Genomic DNA, 21219 nt, shown 5'->3' with positions numbered 1-21219 from the left:
TTTCGTTGTCATTACTTGCAGTTTGTTTCCCTATTTGCTCGTGTTGTGAATATGTGCAACGCATGTGTTGTGAAATCAATGCAGGTGTTTTCTGAGTTTGCAGGTGTTTTTCTGAATTTGCAGGTGTTTTCTGAATATGCATGTGTTTTGGAATTTGCAGCGCACGTGTTGTGTAATCGATGAAAGTGTTTTCTGAATTTGCAGGTGTTTTCTGTATATGCAGGTGTGGCGTTTGCATGTGTTGTGACCCTTCTCGGCCACCGTACAGGAGGCATCAAAACAAACCAGCGCTCCATCTCCCTTTGACATCCTGAAATAACTAGAGGCTAGGGCTGAGAACCCCGACGCTAGGGAGTGAGAGAGAGAAGGAGAGACAGAGAGATGTGTGTTCCTTCCTTGCTCAGCTCCCTGCGGCCCCCACCCGTTCCCTGGTAGCTGTGTTGCTGCCATCGGTGGCCGCTGGTTCCTGCACAGCCTCAGCTTTTTCTACCTCCAGCGTCTCTCTCTCTCTCTCTCTCAGTGCCAAGCCTTCGTTCAAAAGGCTTTTGGCAACAAAAGCCTTCTGGCCCAGAGGGGGGGCGGCAGTTGGTTTAAACGGCCGACCAATCAATACAGGTCTGAAATGATAATGTGGAAAAGAGATGGGAAGAGAAGTGTGTGTGACTACGTATGTCTGTAACTGTGTGTGTCTCTCTCTGTATGTGACTGCTTTTGTGTGCATGTGTGTTTTTGTCTATGTGTATGGATGTGTGTGTGTGTGGCTGTGTGTGTATCTGTGTCTGAGTGGGTGACTGTGTGTGTGTGTGTGTGTGTGTGTGTGTGTGTGTGTGTGTGTGTGTGTGTGTGTGTGTGTGCGACTGCGCATCAGTGTGTGTGTGTGTGACTTGTGTCACTGCGTGTGTGGGACTGCTTGTATGTGTGTGTGTGTGTGTGTGACTGCTCGTGTGTGTGTGTGTGTGTGTGTGTGTGTGTGTGTGTGTGTGTGTGACTGCTCGTGTGTGCATGTGACTGCTCGTGTGTGTGTGTCTCACATACTTTTCCTCTGTTTCTTCTTCTCCTCCTTCTTCTTCTTCTCCTCCTCGTCGTCCTCGTCGTCCTCGTTGGCTCCCAACAGTGTGAAGATGATTCCGGTCTGGGAGTTGACGCCCACGGCCGTGACCAGCATTTTCCCTGAGCCCTCCATGACGTGGGTGCCTGCGGACACACACACACACACACACACACACACACACACACACTTGTGAGTCAATGCTACTAGCCTGTTCAGCGGCTGTTTCTCCACTCCACCGTACGAGTCCCGATGTTCCCCTCAGCGTTTCACTCTAAGCCCTTTAAACCACATTGCCTGTTACACTTCACGCCGTCTTGCACTGACTGCAGCCCCCGCGCCCAAAAAAGTTAGGGAAAATAAAAACGACTTACAATAATGTTTGGTCTTGTTTCATTTGCCGCCCGTTTAAAGCGTTTCCCTAGTGTGTGTGTGTGAGTGTGAGTGTGAGTGTATGTGTGTTGCTGAACTTGGTTCGTGCAGGGGCTGAACTGAGCAGTAGGCCAGCATGCAAGGAGTGGAAAAATAAATAGTGGCTCTTGGGCAGCGGAGAGCGAACACAAAGGAGCAGCGCGCCCGGAGAATCAAAAGACGAGAGGAGGCTGCGTGTTTTTGAAGCAAACACGCGGCGGACCTTTCATCAGCAGCCTTTCATCGCCAGACCCCCGGACGCCGTTGGAGGGCAGATTAATGGCGGCACTGAATTAATGGAGGATTGTCTCGTCCCTGGAGTTAAATATCTGAATGTTAAATATCCATTTGTGCTCCATCTGGCCGTAGAATTAAAATAAAACAGAAACATGAGAACACGTAGACAAAACGTATAGGATCTAGGAATGGAAGTGAGAGAACGCAAGAGAGAGAAAGAGAAAGATAACTGGGAAAACAGGAGGCATCAGTAAAAGTAAGAAAGTAAGAGATTGAGAGAGAGGGAGAGTGAGAGAGGGAGAGTGAGAGAGAGCGTCCGAGAGATAGCAGAGGACAACATAAGGTTTCAGAGAAAAGGTAGCAGGTTAGGGTTAGAATATACAAAATGTTTAGGAACCAGTAGTGTAAGATAGAGAGAGAGAAACAAAGAGTGAGAGAGACAGATAAAGAGTGAGAGTGAATGAAAAGGAAGAGGTAGCGAGAGTAGCCGAGAGTGTCCCTTAATTAGAGGATGCTTTTCCTTCCATCTTTCTTCAGGGACTTGGTTGAGGAGGAGGAGGAGGAGGAGGAGGAGAGGAGTCAGAGCCAGGGGGAGGGGAAACAGGTGGGGGGGGATATGATTCACATGCACCGTGTCCCTCCTGGTTGCATGGCAAGAGAGAAATGAGTGAAACTAAAACATGGAGTGCTCCTTTAGATTTGCTGCGTACTCCCTGGAGGAAAACAGGCGATGAAAGAAAAGGAGAAAAACTAAACAAAAAGCTATTTGAATCCAAGGACCGACTGTTGGTGGAACAGATTAGGAACCAACAAGCAGAAAACCTTCCCCTGTGACAGCAGACCAGAGGCCTGTGAAGAGGGAGAATTGAAAGTGCACAAAAGGCTGACCGAAACACAGACTTAACAGGAGTTCATGTCTCCAAATGATGGTTTGGTCTAGTGCGTTACCATCATGTATGTGTTTATGTATGGACAGCATCACTTGGAGCTGACACACAATGTGAAGGGTCACTTATGCTTGAGAAACTTCCCATCAGCATACATTAAAACCTGGACCTTGCGTAGGCTGTTATAGAACCTTTCCTTATTACAGATCTCAGTGAATCTGTTGATTTGATTAAATAAGTGTATCATAAATTGCCAATTTTATAATCTGTCACAAAGCAGCAATGAGCATATCTGGTTCAGCCGCACTCAAATGTGACAAAAAACACCAATGATAGTGTGCTTTTTCTTTTGACCATCAAGTTGGGTGAAACTTTGGAGGATTTCAAAGTGTTGTTAAATAGGCCAGAAACTCACCCGACAACAGCATGGGATCTTTCGTCTGTGTTTTCTTGACATGGTCCGACTCCCCGGTGAGGGAGCTCTCATCGATCTTGAGGTCATTCCCTTGGATGAGGACGCCGTCCGCAGGCAGCAGGTCTCCTGCGACACACAGCGGACCACACGGCCTCCGGGTTACACACTGCCACCGGGGAACGCTCAAAGGCTTCTCCATCCTCTTACCAAATTGTTTAGTCATTTCCCCAGAATTCCTTACATTGTCAACAAACGTTTGTGGTGCACTTCTGACTTCTATATCGCACTTTACTGCCTACCTCGCTTGAGGCTGTATTTTGACTTCTGGTTAGACGCCAATATTATTGCTAGTCATTTAAACAGTTGTATTATATTACTTGTGATCCGTCTCACTTGTCTCGGGCTGTTCTTGCACCGAACCTCATGCCAAAACGTGTTAATTTCCTAAAAAATGGAAGTTAGTGCATATCTATGTCCAGCACTTGTACAATAACTGAAATATCTAAAAACAGGTCAGTCACGTTTGGCAACAGGAAACCCTCGGGAGAGCGTCGGCGTACCGTATTTGACCTGTGCCACGTCCCCGACCACGATCTCAGCCACGGGGATCTGGATGACCTGTCCTCCACGGACCACAGTGAACTTCTGCTCCTGCTCAATGCGGCTCTGCAGCCCACGGAACTGCTTCTCTTTGCTCCAGTCGTTGAAGGCCGTTACCAGCACCACGCAGACGACCGATAGCAGGATGGCCGCGCCCTCAATCCAGCCCGCCTCCGCCTCACCCTCGTCCTCAATGCCGCCGGCGGCCTTCCCACAATCTGTTAGCGTGTGGGGGGGGGCGGGGAAAGTGGGTTCAAAAAGGATCCTTCTCATCGCCGGCACGGAACTCGACCTCGTCATTTGAGCCGTGCTTTGAGTTCACTTGATGTGTTGAATTTTTCAATCAGGGCGATTTCGGACACTAATGACGTCACTAATGACGTGTATCAACACAACCCATGTTAGACATCACCCCCTGACAGCTCATTCCCCTGAAGAACTCTGACACGCCGGACCATCTCTATTGGACGAATGTGACGACCACGAAAACTGCTATGTATTATGGGATACGGTGTGGAAATGGTTCGTGCAGGGGCTGAACTGAGCAGTAGGCACATAGCAGTTTTCGTGACGACCACGAAAACTGCTATGTATTATGGGATACGGTGTGGAAATGAGCAGTAGGCCAGTTGTGCACTTCTTTCACGGTGCATTGTGTACCCATCATGGTACATTTGCGTTTTGGGACAAAACAAAATCCAGTTCATCCAAAGAAGAGCTTATCAAGTACTGCACTATATAGGGGACAAGATCTGTACGCTCAAGATTTTGGACATTAAACTACAAAACGCTGATGCCCCATGTTCTGTAGTGCACTATATTGGGCACGAGGGAGCCGAATCGAACACAGGCCATGTTTTATGATGCTTATAGCAGTTGACTGCGAGGCCCTGCCTCTTCCTCTACTTTCTCATCCTCATCTCCCTTATCCCTGTTTAGTTCCTTACAGAATCCCTGTTGAAACGGGACGGATTTGATCATTAAAAAGCATGGGGCCTCTCCGCTATGCTGACAACGCCCCCCTGCTCCACCTGCCTCTGAACCTTAATAGCAATGGCTTCAGAGCACCCCATGCTGGGGAGGTCTGACAGGGCCTAAACTGGAAGACATCAATTCTCATTAGCTCACTGGGAGAAGAGCTTTTCTCTTCTCCAACCCGGTGGCTGCAGACCTTACAAAGTGTGAGATGGAGCCCTCCCAGTGATTCGGGGTGAATGGGAGTGACGTTGGTACACGTGCTGGCCAGCCCTTTTTATTTGTACAATATATCTGTTATAGGATGTGATTTCATTGATTGAACATTATTGAAATCGTTAACAATCAGCATTGACCACAGATATGTCCAGGTTTTTTTAAACTTCAAACTAGTTGAAATGTTAGACTAGAACTTCAACTAATGCAGAATAACAGCAGCATCACAGTGGGTTAGGAGAGGGAGAAACAACAGGATACTCACTGGTTCTATCCGCATCTTCAGGTTGGTAAAAAGAAAGGCCTAACGAAACTATGGCCGCCACCTCGAGAATGATCAGCGTAACGTCTTGTAATGCTTCCCATACTAACTGAAGGAAGGTTTTTGGCTTTTTAGGAGGTATTAGATTCTCCCCAAACACAGTTTTCCGTTTCTCGATGTCTGCAGGTTGTCCGCTAAGACCTGGAAGGAGAGGAGAAAGGAGAGAGGGGAGAGAAGGAGAAAAAATACGGGGTGAGGGTGAGATGAACAATGAACTGGATCACTTCACAAGTCAAACCCAATTCAGATACGCTCCTAAAAATAACTAGTCTCGAACAAAACTCAAACTGGCCATTGGTGAATCCCATTTTAATAAGCAAAAGGGTCTCTTGTTCCCTCAAGAAAACAATCTATCCAATTCAAAAGGTCAGCGAGCCGTTACATCAGTGATGTGTCCATGCCTTTTTTCTGAAACCATGACCACACATTCTACAAATTGTTTAGTCATTTCCCCAGCATTCCTTACATTGTCAACAAACGTTTGTGGTGCTGGTGCACTTTTGACTTTTTTTAACCGCAATTTACTGCGTAACTCGCTTTAGGCTGTATTTTGACTTCTGGTTAGACGCCAATAAGATTGCTAGTCATTTAAACAGTTGTATTTTACTTGTATGTGATCCGTCTCACGTGTCTCGGGCTGTTCTTGAACCGAATCTCTTACCTCTCGCCAAACGTATTAATTTCCTAAAAAAGAACGTTATTGCGTATCGATGTCCAGCACTTGTACAATGACTAAAATATCTAAAAACAGGTTTGTCACGTTTGGCAACAAATCTACTGGAGAAGCTGATATCCAGCATCATGCACACACACACCTCCGTGCATACCATTAAGAGACATTTTTTAAGAGACAGATATTTTTTCACTCATTATTCGTCTGGCTGGTTATTCATCCATTCATCCATGTGCACAGTTAAGCATTCCACAGCTGCCCATTGAAATACCGCTGCATTCAAGGCTGAGTGGAATATCCTAAAGGACCTTCGCACATCTGATGATCCGCGACAGCTTTTCAGCTCTATTCATGACGGCCGTGCGTGGGTGGCACTGCAGACTGGACTGAACTGGACTGTGTGTGGCCATGTGTGTGTGTGTGTGTGGCCGTGTGTGTGTGTATGCAGAGGCAGAAAGGGAGATGGAGCAGAAAGAAGGTTGAGTGACTGTGTGAAACTTCTGCTGACAGGCAGATGCGTCAAGAAAGAGTGTGTGTGTGTGTGTGTGTGTGTGTGTGTGTGTGTGTGTGTGTGTGTGTGTGTGAGACGAGACAGGCCCCTGGCGTGTTGCAGGGGACCCACTAATGACGAGAGGGGAGCAACTCAGTCCTGGAGGGGCTCTGGGCCCAGCGTCTTAATGGGCAGGGGGGGAAAGGATTCGGGAGCACAGGCATGGGAGCGCATGGGCGCACGCGCACACGAACACACACACACAGGGGAATCCAGAGACAGAGAGCGAGAGAGACAATCCAGAGAGTGCAAGAGTAAATTAATGGGTTGTTCTTAATGAGCCATTTAAATCAGCTAACTGATGTTTGTTTGTGATATTGTGAACAGCCGTTCATGAGGGGAATAATTGATTCATCCATATTTTTGAATGGATGCATTATTCCAGCGCTATTCTTTGAGTAAACCCTCTTAGTGACTTCTATCTATAGCATAATTGGTTGGTTTAATCATGTTTTCTGGCATGGAAATATTAAGACTACACATATCTTATCTTGCATTTTAACATATCATTATGTGAACACATTTGAAAGTTTATGATGAATTTTCAGAAGCTCCCGTCACGGTTTAGATGCCTTCTCTGTGTTGAAGACAAACACCAAAATACATTACAGTTATTTGGGGTCATTTCTTTAGCAGACCTGAAACAACTCAACGGCTCAGACTTATAATGGCCTAACATTATTTTGTGTTGCATGACATTTCGCCACTTGAAGATGTGGTTTCAGCCAAGTTACACGCAAATACAATGACAAAAAACAACAATGATGTTACGGTGATTGGACATACTGAATTAAATTGCGATTTGGTAAGAAATGGCCTCAAGGAACCCGATTCATTTCAACATATGTATGTATGGGCACCAGCTCATGCTGATTTCACTCCTGAAACAGAGAGGGAACGATATCCAGAAAAAAAAGACTAGTCAATGTCAATGGTAGCACATGCTAGCTCCTTCGCCACACTGTAATAACGCGCTGGCCGGTAACAAAAAGACCTCCCCGTCGACCGACTGACTTCAGGAGCCGTCAATGACTCACTGGATCAAACATGGCTGCCTGTTGTCGCTCCCCGGCCGTCTCTCATCGCCGGCTTTGATTCTCTACGCTGCTAATGAAAACACGCTGACAGCTAATAACCCATTACATTATCCACTGCATTGTCCCCCCCCCCCCCGCCCATTGTCCCTCTGTCTGCCTTCATGCTTGGGATATAAGTGCATGAACATAATATAAAAAGGACGTTAAAGGTTAAAACCGGGCCACCGGGCCTCCTCCCCTCCCTCTCTCTCTCTCTCCAGACCGACTGAAAACAGACGGCCAAGCACATCATCTTAGCACAGGGTCTGTCTCCAGTTAAGTGGCTAATCATTAACAGTTTGAAACGGACCCAGTTGTGTCCCCACACGGCCCCTCAGAATGCTGTCAGTTCAGCCACCACTGGCGGGAGGAGAGGGGGGCGGGGGGGGTGAAGGCTGGCTGCTGAGATCCTATCCCAAATCCTTCCTTCACAATGTGGGCCACAGCGGCAGTGAAGAGAGAGCTGCTGTTCCAACCACCAGTTGGTTTGTTCCTCTCCATCCGTGCGCGCCACAGGCCTTATTAACGGCCATCTTGGCTCTAGCAGCCAGCTGGATGGCGGGAAGTGAATGCAGAATTCTGCAAAAACACACCTTGGTGCCGGCCGATGAGTCTCCCGGTGAAGACAGCGCTGGCCTCCGACCTAGCACCGCCGCTAACCTCAAACAGGGCAGGTGCGGAGATGTTCCACCATGTCGCTGCGCTCAAAGGTCAAACCATTTGCACTTTACCCGTATTGGCTGCTGACCTTTCCATGCGCACCCAATGAGATTGCGGGCTTGCATACAAATAAAGAGGCTCTACGCCAGCGACATCACTAATCCACGTTGCTTGTGGCCCTTCTTTCCGTTTTGGAAAAAGATAAGCGGTACGTCAATACCCGTTATGTCATGTCGAAATAGGATTTTAACTAAAAGTGTAAACGTGACGGAGCTCTCTGTGTGCTGCAGGCCGACCTTGCACCAGGCAGGTTGCACCACAGGCATACCAGACCTTTTCTGAAGTGTTACGCCATTCATCTTCTGATAAGGCTCCACAAAATGAGGCCAAATTAACCAAGTGTGGAAATGCGGTTGTGCAATGACGGAAGTCAGTGAACGCCTCTCGCATTCGATTCACGGCGTGGCATCTAGAGATTACAACAGGTATTAAAAACAACAAGTTACAGTGCTGACTCAACAGGCTGGCCATCTGCCGCCTCCGTTCGCAGGCCAAACAACCTCCTCACCTCGTCCTTTAGAGACACCGAGCCAAGGCCGGCACTGTCCTTGTAAATTACCAGCAGAAAACGATCATTTAACGGTCTACGCCTTCCCGTTGAACGCGGCCGGGCTGATCGGTGTGGTGACGGATGCTAAGGGCCTGACGGCGTTGTGAATGCAGGCAAACTGCAGCAGCGTCTCGGCCCACAATCGATTGGATCAATAGGCCGGGACCCAAATATTTGACTCCACCGAAATAGCCATTAACAGACAATAAGTGTCAGAGGGGAGAAAACAGGAAATCGTCGATAAAATCAACGCGGAGGGGCCCTTTCTTCGTTTACATGCCGATACAAAGTGTGAGGAATGTGGGCTGTAAGATGTGAGCCTGGTGCAGAGAGGACATTGAGCCGCACTTCAACGGGCCGTTATAGTCTGAGCCCTGGACTGTGCAGAGACGGATAAAAATAGAGTTGTGAAGCATAAAAGCACAGCTGCGCCAGTGAAGTTGAGTCAAACTTCGGAAGGAAGAAACCCCCCCCCCCACACACACACACACACACACACACACACACACACACACACACACACACACACACACACACACACACACACACACACACACACACACACACACACACACACACACACACACACACACACAGGTTGAAGGATTAGCAACAGGATAGACTTAAGAGGTTAGATAAATGCCCGGCCCACTAATTGGAAATCCCTTTTCAATTGTCAAGCTCCTGTAATCTTAAATGACGGCTTAATTTCCCAGTCCGATGGCCAACGGCCAGACTCAAAACCACAAGTGCCCGGAAAAAATGGCCCTCCCTGCAGCTAATCTGTTAGTAGCGCCGGTTAGTAAGCGTGTGGGTCAGCAGGCAGGCCTTCCAGAACCTCTGGAAACGAGAGAGAGAGAGAGAGAGAGAGAGAGAGAGAGAGAGAGAGAGAGAGAGAGAGAGAGAGAGAGAGAGAGAGAGGAAAAGAGCGTTTGCAAGGCACTGCCACTGCAATCTCATTTGGCAAAATAAAAAAGGGAAGAAAAAGTGAAAGCTATTTTATGAGATTGATTTGAAAATTGGCTATGGAAATATCCTGCCATTAATGCGCCAAAGTAGTCCCTTAAGTATCAATAGTAGAACATTTTAGACTGCAATAAGCTGTTGATTGCTAAACTGTACTTCCTTTAGTCTTAATTAGGACTTGAAACGCCATACAGACAGGGGACATTTATGCAAACAACCAGATGTATGAACGTCACCAGATAAAAGACAAGATGGTGCACTTGGCCCAACCAGTCATTTGCAAATTACAACCAGGACAAGCGGCACTGGTGCCCTTCAGTAAACAATGCATGCTCAGACAACTCTGCGGTTACACTGCTTCACACAATGGCTCATTGTGCTCAGCACGCCCAAGAGCCCCTTGCAAGGATACTGCAAGGTGCTCTTCATGATCAGAACCTAAAGGTTTAGATCCAGTCTCCTTTAGAAAGCGCCGGCTCCCTGATGGCCAGTGGCGACTGCTGGGCAGCGTTTTCCTTGCTAGGGGACAGTTGCCTCCACAGAAGATATGCAGTGTCGTTTTAATCTGGGATAAAACTGGAAATCCCCCCCAACGGGGTCGAATCAAGGTCACATCTGTGATGAGGCCGACTGTCTACAGAGACAGACTGTGAGAGAGAGAGAGAGAGAGAGAGAGAGAGAGAGAGAGAGAGAGAGAGAGAGAGAGAGAGAGAGAGAGAGAGAGAGAGAGAGAGAGAGAGAGAGAGAGAGAGAGAGAGAGAGAGAGAGAGAGAAATTGAGTTTGATGCGTTGGAATGCAGTGCTGCGTGGATGAGGCCCATAAGGTGACTGTGCAGTTCTTTCTCCTTCCCAGCATACTTGGCCTGGTTACATCTGCTGAGTTGGGAAAGGTGCCTCCATATATGCAAGGCTTAGGGTCACAGTGACGGACAGGAAGTCTATAATCCAGGCGGTTTTATGGGGCGGCGACCATCATTATGCCACGCCTCTAAGATCCAACACCTGCCTCAGCAATTTTACCATTTACCTCCCTACATTTGTCGGTTGTGGTGAACAGAACTGATTATCCTAATCCACTTGTGCAGGGGAGACATTTTGCACCGACTTCTGTGTAAGCCCAGTAGCCTGTGTTGGAGCCCGGCGGTGGTCATGTATGTGACACACACGCACTCTGCCCCCCGCATGTGAAGCAGTGACCTGCCGCCACTGTGGTACTGGTACTCTGCCCAGAGCGAGACAGCTGCTGGGAACACACACACACACACACACACACACACACACACACACACACACACACACACACACACACACACACACACACACACACACACACACACACACACACACACACACACACACACACACACACGTGAAAGGAAGGGCAGAGGGAGAACAAGAGATTGAGAGCACAAGGGCGATGGACGCGCTCCAGGTCAGTGCCAGCCTGTCAGGCCACCTGTCCGGCATACGTGCTTTAAGGAAGTGATGTCAAGGTGATGGGGATGACGGGGGGCCAATGTCTAAACCCCCTTCTAAACCGTGTGGACTTGACATTCGCAGACACACAAATGTCTCCTCACAGGAACAAAAAGTTAAACAACAAAATCAACGGGTTACGGTGAATGTTGGGTGGAGGCACCACCCTATGGCATACCATCTATAGGCGACGTTTTCAAGCGGGCGCAGAGTCCTTGAACGTCCCCGTAGCTGTCCCCTATCTTGCCCAGCCCCTCTGCACCGCGCAGTTCCATGAGTGAGCGCAGGTCTTTGAGCGAGCACCCAAATTCCCCGCCGTGGTTGTTCTCCACGACGGAGTTCTTCACGCCGCTGTACGAGTTGTTCGCCATCTTGTCCACCGCGCAGCACCCCGCTGCGTCTGCTCAACAGTGCCGGAGGAGGTGTCGGTATCGCGGCGAAGGGTGGGGTGGGGGGGCAGGGGCAATATAAAAAAAAAAAAATGGCGTCCCCGGAAGTTGCTTTAAATCCTTCAGCGAGTGAGCGCAGGGGTAGCTCCCATGAAGTGCGGACCGGGGCTCCTTTCAGAGGCAACTGGGGCTGCAGGCTAGGGTGTGGGACTGGGAGGGATCAGAAGAAGCCATTTCCCCTGGGAGAGCTGAGCTCCTAGTCTTTCATGGTGACTGAGGATCCTCCACAGAGCCAGAATACCCCAGACGCCCGGATCAGAGAGGGAGACTGGGGAGAGGGGAGAGAAATGTCAAGGTTAGTGCTGATCAAGTGTCGCAATTAAATAACAGACTTGGACATCAAGGACAACACTTGGGACATATTAAAAGAAAACAGTCAGTAAGACAGTCACAAGGGAACAGCATGCTGTTCCCCTTTTCTAACATTCAGTGGGTGACGACCAGGCCTTAAATGCCACTAGTTCAAAAGCACTGTTCATCCTTATTGGCAGCCTTACACCCTTTTTGAACTTTCACAACTGTATAGAGGACAGTAACTTGAAAAGTGTGAAAAAAAAAAAAAAAACTTTCCATTCTCAAATTGAAACCCTTGAGGACTGACGTTAAAGATTGACTTTCCTTGTCTCGCCTGGTCAGTGTTCCATCTATAAAGCTATGAATTGCATCTTAGGGAGTGTTGGATGCCTGTGACTGACCACGTGCCTTTCATAATAGGAATCCAGGGAAGACTTATATTAATACAAATATCAACCCTTCACAGAGCAGAAGATCCATTATGTCGCACAAATATAATAAATTGATAATTTTATGCCTGTTGGTCCTATATTGGAAGGAATGTCTGCAAATATGAGCAATGTTATAGGAATCTGAGATTGGACCAACATGAAACACTGTTGGGTTTAAACGCGAACGCCATGGTAACTTTTTCACTGCCACCGTCACTATTGCTCAAAATCGGATTATCTCTCCTTTTTCCCCACTGGACCAAATTGATTTAGAGAGAGAGAAAAAAATCCCTGGTTTGATTGAGCTCTGGGTGGATGTGTTTTTATTCTTCAGGCAACCATACTTTCAAATCATTGGAACAAAAAGTGAAAGCCACAGTGAAAATTATGCACAACTTTAAGTGACTGTTCCAAACAACCCATATCACACCCAGGAGAAAAAACAATGTCAATTTCCCAAGACCGGTTTGATGTGTCCTACAGAGGCAGTGAATGTCTCAACATGCTCACTTTACAAACAGACTCCATGCCCACTGTACTGCTCTCAGTGTTTTTCCTTTCAGCATCATAAGTGGAGCATTAGCAGCCCTGCCTTGGGCATAATTAGATTACACTTTTTAGCCCACTAGTACTTGGCCCTTATGGAAACCGAAAGATATTACCACACAACATACAGTATGTGTATCACAAAAAGTTCCTTATTGTATCATATGCAATTCAAAACACATTGAAAACACTCCAACCAAGGCGAATGATTTGGGCTATATATTCTTTTAAAGGTTTGGCATCAGATCAAATAAGTCTGCCTTTTTGATATATTTTTCTGTAAAATCCAAACCAAACTTTATATTGTTCATTTAAAAAAATCATATCATGTCATAATTCATTACAAAACTACAACATTTGGTATCCCGATATGTTAATACTTGCATACTACACAAAACCACTAGAAGACGATGACAAATCATCTTTAAGTATTACAACACTGGTCAAAAAAGATGACGCCTAATAACACAAAGGCATAAAGGACTTGAGGAGAAAGAACCATCTTCTCTGCAGGTTGGCTGGCGGCGTTTAAAAGGTAAGCCAGGGCCGGCTGACTGATTAGCCGAGGAAAAGCCTCCTATTTAATCTAATTAGGACTATCTGTGGCATCAGGGAGCTCCCGGAGCTCTACGTGAGAGTCCATTCAAACAAGACCCTGCTTACCAGTTCAGCTTTAATCAGCCTAACATAATCGGAGTCATTCCTTCAAAAGCGCAGCAGTTGTCATGCAGTTTAAAGACGAAAAGAGGGAGGGGGGATTCAGTTTAATTAAATTGTGTCAAAGAGAAGAGGCTGAATAGGAGCGCTGCAAGGGGACCTATGAAGTCAGGACAGATAGCAGCTACATTTGACTCTGAGCCTCAAATCCTTTTGTGAAAAAGACAAAGCAAATACTGTAACTCTTATTTGAAAGCTTTGAAAAATGCGACCGTATGACGTGGTGTCATGGGAGGGGACGCACGCGCGCACACACACACACACACCATTTCCTAGGAAAATGCAGTGCTGCTGTTGTGATGGCCACCAGCTGGACTGTCTATTTTACTCACTATGTGCATTAGCGTCTGGCTAGAACACAATGAGCTAAACAAGCCCGCCAGGAACGCTATTCATTACCTGGTATATGCCAGACACCCCGTCGCTCGAACAAATAAATAAACACAAAAATTCCCAGAATATGGAGTTTTTAACTGGGACACACGCCACGGGAGATAAAGAAACAGCCTTTATTTATCAGCAGCCTCACAAGTGGATGCTTTTCCGTCTAGGCCGTGGAGTGACTTGGAAACTATGCCGTCACATGTTGAAATTCTATTTGGAGCCATCTGCCACGGAAAAGGGGGACAGAATTTATTATTCATTACGCTGCATAATTGCAGGGTAGCGTTGATTACTGGCGTGGCATCGGGGGCTGATTCCAGGGCCCCTACCCCACCACCACCACACCACACCTATTCTGGAAGGGGAAACACCGCGTTTGCTTCTGGGGGTTTTCAGTGCATGCTGCACCACGTCATTTCACATGGCGTTTTCCTATGGCTATCAGATGTACGAAGCAGTGAAAACACAAGTGAAACATTCACTGAAACGCCTCAATGGAACATTTCACGGCTTTATAGCGCCGAAGCTCCTCCACTGAAACAGAGTGGCTGGGTTCCTCTGACTTTCAAAGACTGGGCCTGACGGTAAAGTCATGTTGCCATAGCGACCGAGTGTATTCCAAGTTCCACTACATCCAGATGACTTACGATGTCATCCTGCACACTGCGGCAGGACTTGTTTGAATGGGGGGGGGTTTCCGCTGGAAATGGTGGACACATTTGCAAATGCCCTGAGCACAGGTTCAACCTAAAGTAATGAAAGCAGTTCCCACCCCCACCTCCTTCTCCAGTTCCCTGTCCTCACTTCTAATGCACTACCCCCCCCCCAACCCCCCCCCCTCCTCCCTCTCGCCCATGACACCACACAAGCTGCAACAAAGCCAAGATGAAGAGAGTGCCAACATTTGCTGCGCCGTGACAGTTTCGGGTTGCGGAACAGGTCACATGTCACAACAGTGGAAAATCATTGGTGATTGGATCTCCGGAGCCAACAGCTGGCACGGTGTGGTCGGCTGAACGGCGGCGGTGGCTGAGGTTAACCCCTTGTCACAGAGTGTCCCCTGCTCGGTAAGAACTCACACAATGTGATGGCCCCCGAGCGATGGCCGGAAGGCGCTCGCGTCGTGATGGCCAGGTTCTATTCAGGCCTGCTATTCCAAGGCCGTTGTGGTCGGAAGTTTGACCAAACACATCCGCTGCTAATATCGAGGGGGGGGGGGGGGGGGGGGGCGTGCAGATGGAACCTGTGAGGGAACACATACGTGATGGACGGGCGACCGAAGCGCAGCCCCGTTAGGCGTTCCGAGTTACGTACCGATCTAAGGAAACCCTCTGGCAGTTTGTGGGCCTCTGCGTGCCAACGACTCCGCCGCCGGAGAAGGACACCAAATACAGGGACCCCTCCGCCGTGGAAGCTGCCGATTGGAAGGACGGTATTTTTAGCTTCCCCAGACTGCCCACCCCATCTCTCCACCCCCATCCCGACCCTCCACCCCCACAGCTGATCTGGGTCAGGCCATGTAAATGCGGAGGACCGGGGCCTCCTTGTGCCTTGTGGATTCACAGATCTGAGGGCTGTGCTTCACACAAGCACTGAGGGACCTCTAAATAGCTCTCCAACATTGTCACCACGCCAGTTCATAAGGACACGGAGCGGAGGTGTCAGGCTCAACACACACTTCACCTCACACGCTGCTCTCCACTTTGTTTTGTTGTTGTGTTTTTTAGGGGTCTCTCAAACCCTTGAATGAATTGCCTTTATAGCTGAAATCCAAAAATCGATGGTGGGTCATCAGTGAAAGCATATTTATCCCTATTGGCAGTCAAGGATTCAGGAGATATAACCCTGTGTGCAACGACATTCTGAGGAAAAATGTTCCACAAGGGAACCTCTTTAATGGAGAAGATTTGAAGATGCGGATCACTCAGATCTTTGGTTATCCAGGCTAGACAGAGAAGCTCCTGCCTGAGGACCTGTCGCCCAGCCATTGTCTGCCACTGTGACCTTGCTATCACAGTTGAACTATGGTCATGGTATAAAATGTGTTCATGGTAACACTTGAAAGGATGCAATTCATTTATTTTGAATAGCTCCAAGCCTAAAAGATTGGTAGCATTGTTGGCATTACATAACATTGTTGGCATTACATAACATGCCTATTACAATATTTCACTATATAAAATAGATAATAGAATAGAACAGCCATAATGATCTTCTTTGTTACTTGAGTGGGGGAGAAGACAACACGGCTCCATGTTTGTCCTGAGTCTTGGTTGCCTATCTAAACCTTGGCCTCTTACTATTATCACTTGGCATTTCCTCTTTCAAGAACAAACTAAGTAGTTCTGAAAGGGTTCAAGACTCATGGTTTCTGGTGCACAGCCGACCTTGAGTGAATCAACCAAGGAAAAAGATTACAAGCAAAAGGCCATCATGAGTAAATACCATTGCAATGCCCTGAACAGTACAGTAGCAGACTATATTTAGCTTTCCCTTCTAGTTTACATAGATTAAATGTCATCTTAGACGAATAACCCACAATGGCCAAATACTTTAAGCAAATAATACTTTTAGGAGCTAGCCCAGTGCCATTCATTTACTCCTCCAGTAGAGAGACTACTGCGTGGATGGTTCTGTGATAGTACTGCAGCATAGTGCGACGACAGATCGGTTCCAAGGCCACCCTTGCAAAATGTGTCAGAATTGCATTGACAAGTTATCACGGTCACCTCCGAGTGGAAAAATGATTTGTCTAAAATCAACGCGAGAGCCAGAATGACTTGGCTCATAGTGATGACTTGAGCTCAGGGACTGTCATACAAAAACAGGCAAATCATCATGTGTTAGGCAAATACTGAGAGATGATTTCGCAAAACACTGTTGATCTGCAAATGAAGCAGAGTAAATTGTTCTTTTAATTAATAAAAATACAGAATGATCTAGACCAAACAATTATATTATACTGAGAGGTAATATATTTTAAAAGATCTTATCAGGTATGACAGATAGATAGCTGGAACTACTACTACTACTACTACTACTACTGCTACCACCACCACCAATGCTCAAAGCCTAAATGAGTTGAGCCTCATTTATAGTTAATTATACTTATGTCATTGAACTTTGAATCTTGAAAACAGCCACTGTTGCAATACAAAATGCATAAATAGATGAATTCTGCAATAAGCTTGTGTTTCATAGTATAGCAAAGGACACAAGATAGCATCCCAATATTGTAATGGCAACATAACTCTTTAAACAGAGCTACATGTCGATAGTACTGTTTACCACCAACTTGTGTGTATCTATTTGAGTGACCGTGACACTAAGGGTGCAAAGGCCTCAGACAGTACAGCAGATTGCATTACTAATGGGTTTGAGAGTGAATGATTAAACAAAGTCTAAATAAAATTATTAAAAAGTCTAAAATCTGTCTGTCTGTCTATTGTCTATATACTTTTCAGACATAATCTGAGACTCTAAATTAACCATGAATGCTATACCAATGAACATCAATAAAGAGAATATGAATTATATTAATATGCAATATAGGCAAATTGTGCAATTGTTTTGTGTAAACCTAACCGTTATAATGAATAAAGGACAAACTCAAATAGCCACAGACTTTACAGTACACTATACCAGGAATGATAGCAGTAGGTTGCAGCAGTTGGTGTGTCATACAACACCCTATCCACTACCTACTATGCACTATCTACTTTGACAAGCTATGATTCATACTCTGCCATGCTATAGTGTGTGTGTTTTGCTGACAGTGCGTCTCGGTCCATACTAGCATCACACACATTATAATACATTAATTTCACCACACACTCAAAACAACACATAAGGGTCAAGCGTGGCTCGCTGCCGGACAGTGTGGATCCTTTTAAAGCTGGAGAGTGGTGGTATGAAGACAGAAGCGTTTCTCACACTGTAACTCTGTTAATGCACAGGGGCAGGGTGTCCTTTAATTGGATGGGGGCTAATTCTTTCTCCAAGACACAAGAAGGTATTCAGTGACAGTGCAATCTCCAGCATTGAGGCTCTGGACCTAATAGCATGAGGGTCGGGTTGGACAAGAGCTGCAGGCTTAACGGCTCCTTGTAAATTGAAGTTTATCTTTTCAGTCACGTTGCTCTAGCTGACAAACATCTCCCTGGTTCGGGTAGGGTCAGCCAACCTGGAGTTTGTGAGCAAGACTAATGATCATATTGATGATTTAGTGCTCTGCACCCCCTAACAGAACTGTGTGTGCTAATGTTGCCTCCATGTAATAAGAACTTATGTTCCAGTGTAGCTTCTTCCTCTCTTCTACCTTCTTTGTTTCTCAGGGGCTTTAAAGGGTTGTCCCTTTACAACGTTTCATGGAAAAAAAAAAAAAAAGAATAAGTCATAAACAGTTAAAGACAATAATTACATTCTTAAGCCGAAATGTAATCATCAATTATGAATGTGTCTTATTTTTCAGGTGTTATGGATACATTCCTATATTCTAGGGTGCAACACTACCAAGCACCGCACCAGCTTACGCCACCCTCAGCCCTGGCAGTAACCCCGCTCCCAGGCGTTCTCATCTCACGACGGTACGCCTGGGCCGGGATGCTCCAAATGAGCCTTATTGGCGACAGAGAGGGCGGGACTTTCCGTTACATGAGTTTAGAAACGATAGAGAGGGTGGGACTTTCGATAGAGGGATACCCGTTTCCCTATAATGTCTCGTTAATGCTTTTCGTCATAACCCAATAGGTGTACTCATTGTCGATCTTATTAATGTTATTCTTGTCATGCTCTTATTCTTCTGGTGCCGCGGACTGTTAACTGACGTACACAGCTCATAGAAAGTAAGAGACCGGAAATTGTGTTGCGTTGACCGGGATAACGCTACAATTGATGACCCGCTCTCAGCCGACCCTGGCAGTGCACGGCTCTGCAGCACATAAGCCCACAAACTGTCTTCTTGGGGTACGGGGGGTTTTCCGACCGACTCCAGACCAGGAATACGTTTAAATAAAAAAGGACCCTACACAATAAAAAGCACACTTGCTCAAATGTGCCTGTAGGTCATGGCATGGGTATTTAACGTTAGAAAATATTGGGAAAATTGTCAATATAACTGAGAAATGACTGTTAACGCGACCGCCTTGTATTAACGGAACATGTCAACGGTCTGATCTGATCTGATTCCTCCTTCACACACGAGCTGCTGAACTCTGTCGCCCGGCGTCGTGCACAAGCAGCTGCACCGTGTAAAGAAGAACACAAGAAGAACACACACTAATAACACAATAATACCGTTTCAGCCGCAGGAAGAGCAGGTTAGCTTCCACGTTTAGCCGAGTAGCCGCCTAGCCTGCACTCACTGCACACCAGACCTTTATCCCACAGCCCGCTTCGTGCACCACTGTGACATGTCCGACAGCATGTTCCAGCTCAGTACCGCTGCAGGCGAGGTGGTACAGAACCCACCCGGCCCATGAGGAGAGGGGCCGGGGTCCTGAGGAGCAGCCCGGTGCCACAGACCTGAGGTACCGTTAGCATGGAGCTATTGCCCGCTAGCGCACGGCGCTCCGCTCGGTGGGCACAATGTACCGTGGACCTTAAGGAACACCTCGCTGTTGGACCCACACGGAGAGATCACGGACACGCCGAGCCCTTTCTACGCAGGCTGCGCTGGAAACACGAAAAAAAAGAGCAAAAAAAATACTTACTCGGTTCCCTGAAAAGCAGCCCAGGTCCCCTTCGCTCCTACGTTCCCCCTCAGTCTCAGCGAGGCACTGGACGCGCGCCCCCGACCAGAGGCGCAGTCCCGCCCACCGCGCTGTCACAACACCGCCGGGGACATGTGATGCGCGTCGGGAGGATGGGCATGGACCCCGGTGCGCATCCCCATTGGCTCAGCCGGCGGATCAGTCGCCTATGGAAACGGTCACGTCACGGATCCCACTTGTCTTCTTTTCCCCCGTCTCACGTTATAAATTATAATAACGGGATAATACACATATAGACGAACCAGGTCGAATCATATGTCATAGCCGGCGATTATCGGCAGTTCCTCGGCTCGGCGGCCGTCCTCCACCACAGAGTGCTGCTGGTCTGTTGTCTGCACCGCCGCGGACTCTCCACCCACACCAGGCAAGACTTCCCTCGGCGCCTAATCAAACCTGACGTCATTGTTTCCATGACGTAGTGCTTTTTTTTTCTTCTTTCACTGGATCTCAATGCCCGTATTCATTCCCCTAATCCCGTAGTAGAGACAGAATAACCCATTTTCAGACATTTTTCCACTGTCACTTAAACAGTAATGAATTAGGTTACATTTTTTCTTTCGTGAATCGAATTTGTAACACGTTAAATGTTGTTCACACACACACACACACACACACACACACACACACACACACACACACACACACACACACACACACACACACACACTGTGTTGGCCTATATCACAAGAACATGTCGATGATGGAGAAGCAATATATGCAGGAATAAAATCGCAACAAGAACACATTTGCATATGTAATCAATTATCAGTGTTGACGACACATATAACAAGGTGCAATGCTGCAAACTGTAAGCAATGCAAGGATAGAGAGTGGAAAGCACATGGTGGAACACATCTTTAATATGTTCCTGATACGCTGATTGGATCTCAATTCAACATGAATATTCATGACTAACAGTCCATTTCATGCAACGGGTCCTTAAATCAGACATCTGAACTATGGTCATGACAGCAGGACATGAATTTTTACGACTAAACAAGTTGACCCCGGTTGGATGTTCACATAGGGCCTACGTGTGGGTAGATGATAAACAGAACCAGGCGAGGTTCAGATAAGCCCGATGTAATAGCGCTACTTGCTGTTCTGACATAATGGGATTCATTATTAACCATCCTAACACACACATTTTGTATAACAGGGGGAAAAGTTCAAAGCGATCATGAGCCTGTACATTCACAAAGCTTCCTTGCATTCCCTCTCTCTGTCTCTCTCGCGCTCTGCCTCATAAGTCGTCCACATAGATGTGACTCTGACATTCTCCTATCAGAGTCACATCTATGTGGACGACTTATGAGGCAGAGTGCGAGAGAGACAGAGAGAGAGAGAGAGAGAGAGAGAGAGAGGGAATGCATGAACAAGCAAAAACAAGGTTGTTTATTTAGGATGACATGATATTGATCACACAGTGTAATCAGTCGTGCTGAAATCACATAGACTTTATTCACGCACCATGTAATGCATGATTTCCCAAACACGACTTCACA

At 47.0% G+C, this 21219-nt stretch overlaps 1 protein-coding gene across 1 annotated transcript in view; it reads right to left on the bottom strand.

Annotated features, from left to right (window-relative positions):
* atp2b1a (ATPase plasma membrane Ca2+ transporting 1a) overlaps window positions 1-20028 on the bottom strand; it is a 46875-nt gene extending 26847 nt beyond the window's left edge. Inside the window, 6 exon segments of the mRNA XM_084483186.1 lie at window positions 1036-1194; window positions 2999-3124; window positions 3559-3816; window positions 5055-5252; window positions 11301-11839; window positions 19655-20028. Of these exon segments, the coding sequence (XP_084339312.1) occupies window positions 1036-1194; window positions 2999-3124; window positions 3559-3816; window positions 5055-5252; window positions 11301-11493 (934 nt within the window). The 5' untranslated portion in view covers window positions 11494-11839; window positions 19655-20028.
* Between the last annotated feature and the right edge of the window lie 1191 nt (window positions 20029-21219).

This window comes from Micromesistius poutassou (assembly GCF_964030765.1).
Source record: "Micromesistius poutassou genome assembly, chromosome: 18".
Lineage (NCBI taxonomy): Eukaryota > Metazoa > Chordata > Actinopteri > Gadiformes > Gadidae > Micromesistius > Micromesistius poutassou.
This window is presented reverse-complemented; position numbering and strand designations above follow the sequence as displayed.